Source organism: Miscanthus floridulus, chromosome 11 (genome assembly GCF_019320115.1).
Source record: "Miscanthus floridulus cultivar M001 chromosome 11, ASM1932011v1, whole genome shotgun sequence".
Lineage (NCBI taxonomy): Eukaryota > Viridiplantae > Streptophyta > Magnoliopsida > Poales > Poaceae > Miscanthus > Miscanthus floridulus.
Window position 1 is genome coordinate 40,614,900 of NC_089590.1, and position 4,979 is coordinate 40,619,878.

General features: G+C 59.4%; 1 protein-coding gene across 1 annotated transcript; it reads right to left on the reverse strand.

Moving 5' to 3' along the window:
• Positions 1–4,021: 4,021 nt before the first annotated feature.
• LOC136491818 (dynein axonemal assembly factor 3 homolog) lies at positions 4,022–4,495 on the reverse strand. The gene has a single exon (XM_066488046.1). The coding sequence runs from the start codon at positions 4,493–4,495 to the stop codon at positions 4,022–4,024; it is 474 nt and encodes a 157-aa protein (XP_066344143.1).
• Positions 4,496–4,979: the final 484 nt, after the last annotated feature.

Here is a 4,979-nt window from a genome sequence, read left to right on the forward strand (position 1 = left end):
CAAGGCGAGCGCACAAGCGCCGCGCTGCCACCGTGTTGTGGCTCTCCACGCTGGGTAGTCTACTCCTGTCGTGCCACCGCCACTGCTCCACCGTACCGCCGCACCCCGCATCACACGCCGGGTGCCACTGCGTCGGGTGGAGAAGCGGACACCATGCAGTCGGGTCGCGCTAGGCGGTGAAACGGGCGTTGCGCCTCTCAGCTGTATGCTGGGTATAGGGGCGTGAGCCGGGCAGGGAGGGTGGAGGAGTGGGCACCACGCCACCAGGTGTCGGTGTTTCGAACAAACAATGGCTAGTAAATTTATGATTGTTGCGCGTTAGGCCCGGATGGTGCACTAAAGGACACGAGGTTTATACTGGTTTGGGCTGAACGTCCCTACGTCCAGTCTGCTGCTGCTCGTGTTATTAGTACCGAAAATGGTTCATAGTAGGGGTACAAACGGTAGAGAGAGGGATGAGTCCCAAGTCTCTGATGGAGTGATCAAAAAGGTCATCGAGAGCTTGGTCGTTGCTCAGTCGTATGTGAAGTGTTGTGTGTGTTGAACTTATTCGTTCACCGTCGGTCCCTTTAGTGAGGGGGCCTGTCCTCCCTTTTATAGACCAAGGGGGGAGCAGGGGTTACAGAAGGGAGAAAAACCAGAAGCCAAGAAGCCCCTTCAAAGGTGTTGGGCCCTCCTTTTCTGTGGAGCCAGCCTTGCTGACATGGCCAGACGGTGTCAAGGATCGGCACATTTGCCGGGTGCCCATGTCTTGGTGACGCCATGCCCTAACCAGATTAGCAAGTGGCCACATCCCGTCCTGCCCCTTCGGGCGGCGTGTCGGACAAGGGTGTTGACCTATGGCCATGTGGGGAGCGGGCGGCGAGGTGACAGTTTGTCCGTCACTGTAGAGGGCGTGAGTCTCTTCCTGGACCGTAGTGGTTGTCGTATGTCTATGTCAGGTTCCGTGTCTGAGGGCTGAATGCGGCGCCTACAACACTATTCGGACTCTGTAATGCCAGAATGGTCTAAAGCGCCCATCCCGTCGTACCCTGGCGGTACTTTTCCTGCCACGGCGCAGGACATGGTCCTTGGTGCTGCGTTTGACTTGAATGTCATGTCGTACCCTGTGCTCATCCTTATGAAGGCGCGGGGTGTACTTATCGGGTGAGGCGGAGTCTGCCCTCGGCCATCGGGCGAGGCGGAGGAGGCCCTTGGCCGTCGGGCGAGGCGGAGTCTGCCCTCGGCCGTCGGACGAGGCGGAGGAGGCCCTTGGTCGTCGGGCGAGGCGGAGCCCACCCTCAGACATGGGCGAGGTAGAGCCTAGCCATTGGGGGTCGAGCGAGGTGGAGCCTAGCCCTCGGGGGTCGGGTAAGGCGGAACCAGTCTTCCATCGTTCGGACAAGAGATGCAGTAGTGTTCTCGTCTGATCGGAAGTGTCAATGTTCGACGGTCATTAGTTCCACCTCATTAGGTATCCCGGTATTAGGTCCTCGACAGTAGCCCCCGAGCCCCCGGGTGATTCGGGCAGAATCGCCCGGGGGTGTTCTGGTTCGCCAGAGGGTGCGCGCGAGCGCACCCGACGGGTGTAGCCCCCGAGCCCCCGGGTGATTTAGGCAGAATCGCCCGGGGGGTGTTCCCCCGAGCCCCGGGTGGGATGCTTTGGACCCTTCGTGGGTAAGGCTACGAGACTCGATTTTTGTCAATTGGATAGTTTTAAGGGGACCCTGGTATCCCATTCATGGGGATTTCGTCTAGGGTCAGCCTGGCTGGGGCTCAACAGTAGACCGAGGCCCTACTGATGTTCATGTACTCGGGTCTTAGTCGCCCATGGGCCCGTCTCTCGTTGGGATGGCCATCGAGACCGTCGGGCCGACCCTTGGGCTTTCTAGGCCCACCTAGGCCGGCGAAGAGATTTTCTGGCTCATATCCCCTCCGCGGGGGGAGAGTCCGATCCGTTCGGGAAGGCGAACCGTCTGGGGCGATTTTTGTGGGAAAGGATAGGGATCGTGGGTGCGTATCCCGTGATCGTGACATGGCGGCATGTCATGGTGGGCTAGAGATCGAGGCAGACGGTTGCGCTTCTCACATCCGTCGCCCCTATAAAACCACGGGGTTCGCCCCTAGGGTTCTGTACTCCGCCTTATCACCTTTGCATCGCCAACCTCCGCCGCCAATCGCCAGGGCCTCCCGCACCAGTACTATCGCCGCCCAGTCAAGCTTGCATCCGCATCACAGCCACTGTCGAGCTTGCGTCCACATCACAGCCGCCGTCGAGCTTGCATACGCATCGTAGCCACCATTTTAATGGAGCCATGGTGTAGATCCAACATTACCTCTTAGCGCCTAGAGGGCCTCGTCCACCGTGGCCTCCTTCACCATTGTCCACCTTCACAGAGTGGCTGCTGCCTGGTGATGAGGACGAGCCATCGCCGCCTAAGGGATATGTCATGTCCTTTGCTCTCTTCCATGAGCGGGGATTCATCGTCCCTTGCCCATACGTTTCTTCGGGGCTGTTGGATTACTACTAGGTGGAGTTGTGGCATCTTAATCCCAATGGGATCCAGCATATTGCGGCGTTCATCACCCTATGTGAGGGGTTCCTAGGGATTAGTCCAGACTTCGATCTGTGGTGGCACTTCTTCGCCGTCAGTCTATCAAAGAAGCGGGTCGGGAAGCAGGAGCTGAGCACGCCAATAGGTTGTGCCAGCATTCATCTGCGCAACACCCACGCGACCGACTACCCGTTGATGCGCTTGTCGACCTCCAACAAGGGGTGGCACTCATAGTGGTTCTACGTCAAGAACAACATGACCGCCCCCTTGCTGGTGTACACTAGGCGCCTCATTGAACAGGCTCTAGGGTCATGGAGGTGGGGTGTCCCAAACAAAGATAAGAAGAGGATCAAGGACCACCTCACCGCCCTCCAAATTTTGAAGAACAGGGACATGAAGGGGCCAAGGATCATCGGCACCTACCACACATGGAGGGTAGCGCCATTGATGAGCCACGTGCTCCCCCTGTACCTGATGGCACCCGGGGCATCGCTTGAAGGGACGACGCTCGCCGACAGAGCGCTCCCTCCCACCAAAGTGGTGCAGCGGATCAAGAAGGAGATGGAGCCTTCGAAGGACACCGATGGCATTGTCCTTGACTTTGTGTATCCAGTGCCAGGACATCCTTTGATGTGGCCAGAACCGGGGTTCATCGATTTCGTAAGTTCTCCTTTCCCGTGTCTTTTTCTTTACTTGAACTTCCGACCCTTTGACCCTGACCTCGGGATAGCGGGACTAGCCAAGGAGTCTTGTCCTCATGGATAGCGCGGCTCTACTGCTAAAGGACCAGATCCTAGCAGCCATGAATCGTATCATGACTGCCTAGGACAAAAGGATGAGGGAGCTCCAGAAGAAGGAGTAGCTATGGAAGTAGCAAGCGCGTGATTGAGGAGAGGAGACAGACAGTGGCAACGATGACGAGGAGGAGGAGGTAGCCACTGGCGTGGATTGGGACGTCCTACAGGATGAAGATATGCTGACAGTCGCCCATCGACCCATGCAGGGACCCCTCCCCTTCCGCACGGAGGGAAGTGAGTCCACGGGGCCAGAGGGAGCCGGAGAATCTACCGCCCCATCCGAGGTACCTACGGAGGATCGGTGGATGGGGGAGACGGGTCGCCTGCCACCCCCATGGTTCTGCTGCCGCGCTCCATGAGCTGACAAGGGCAGGCGGGTCTACTGCCATGCCCGAGGCATCAACAGAGAGGGGAGGCTTCATTGCCGCGCCCTCAGAGATAAGGGAGATGAGCCCCCCTACCCGGGAGCAGGGGGTAGGCTCGAAGCGGTCCTACCCAGATGAGTCAGGGCGAGGGTCTAGGGGTTCATCCCCAAAATGTTCCGGCCGCCCAAAGGCGTCAGAGTAGGCCACTGACTCCCCTGTTTTCCCCCTTTTTATTTTTCTGTTTCGACCTTATGCCTTTTTCCTCTTGCAGGTTCTTGCGACGGGGCCACTCTCTGGGGCTAACGCCCAAGAAGAGCCTTGCCCTTCAGGCGGGATGAATGGCGCTGCCTGACGTCGCCCATGTTTCGGGCAGGAGCGGCGCTGATGCTGCGGCCTCGTCGGTCGATTCGGCGGAGCCCGTGGTGGTGCCTACGCCCTTGGCGATTGCCGAGCGGGCGGCATCTTCCGTGGTGGGTGCGGCACCACCAGCCGGGGGTCCGGTGTCGCCGGTGGGGGCGGCCATGACCACGCCAAGCCAGGAGCAACCGGATGCGGCCATGGTGGTGTCCGAGGGGGCGGCGCAATCTGTGCCTCCGGTGGCCCAAGCGATGGCGCCTGACGTGGTCCGGGCGGAGGAGGACGCAGCCGGAGGGTCCCCAACCCCGACGAGCCAAGCGTAGTAGGACACAGCCATGGTGGCGTCCGAGGGAGCGGCGCAATCTGTGCCACCGGCGGTCCAGGCTGCGGTGCCTGAGGCGGGCTGGATGGAGGAGGACACGGACGGAGGGTCTCCGAGCATCGTGGCGGTGGTGGAGAGGACCCACAGGAGGTCTCCCTTGGCCCTGTTGTCTAGGGGCAGCCGTTCTCCCACGCGGGGGAGCCACCGCTCCAGTGGATGGCCATCGAGGACCCAACATCGGCTCTTTCTCGCTTGACGATGCTGCCGAGAGCTTGGAGCGGGAAAATCTTGACATCGGGTTCTCGGCTATGATGGATGCCTTAAGCCAGGTCAGTGATGCCCTGCAAGAAATCCTCATTCCTACTGGCTGGGTATCCGCTTGATCTCCTAGTTTTCTTCTTTCTTCATGTATTTTTGTGTTTTCATGTTCTTAATACCGGTCTTCTTTTTAGTGTATCGTTGCTCATAGCCGGAACAAGTCCTGGCTCCTCCATGAGCAAAAGGCGGAATGGGACCGCCTTACCGAGAAGGCCCGGCTACGGGGAGATGTGGGCGCGTAGCTTGCTGCTGCCTAGCAGTGGGAGGTCGAGGCGCGTTGGGACAC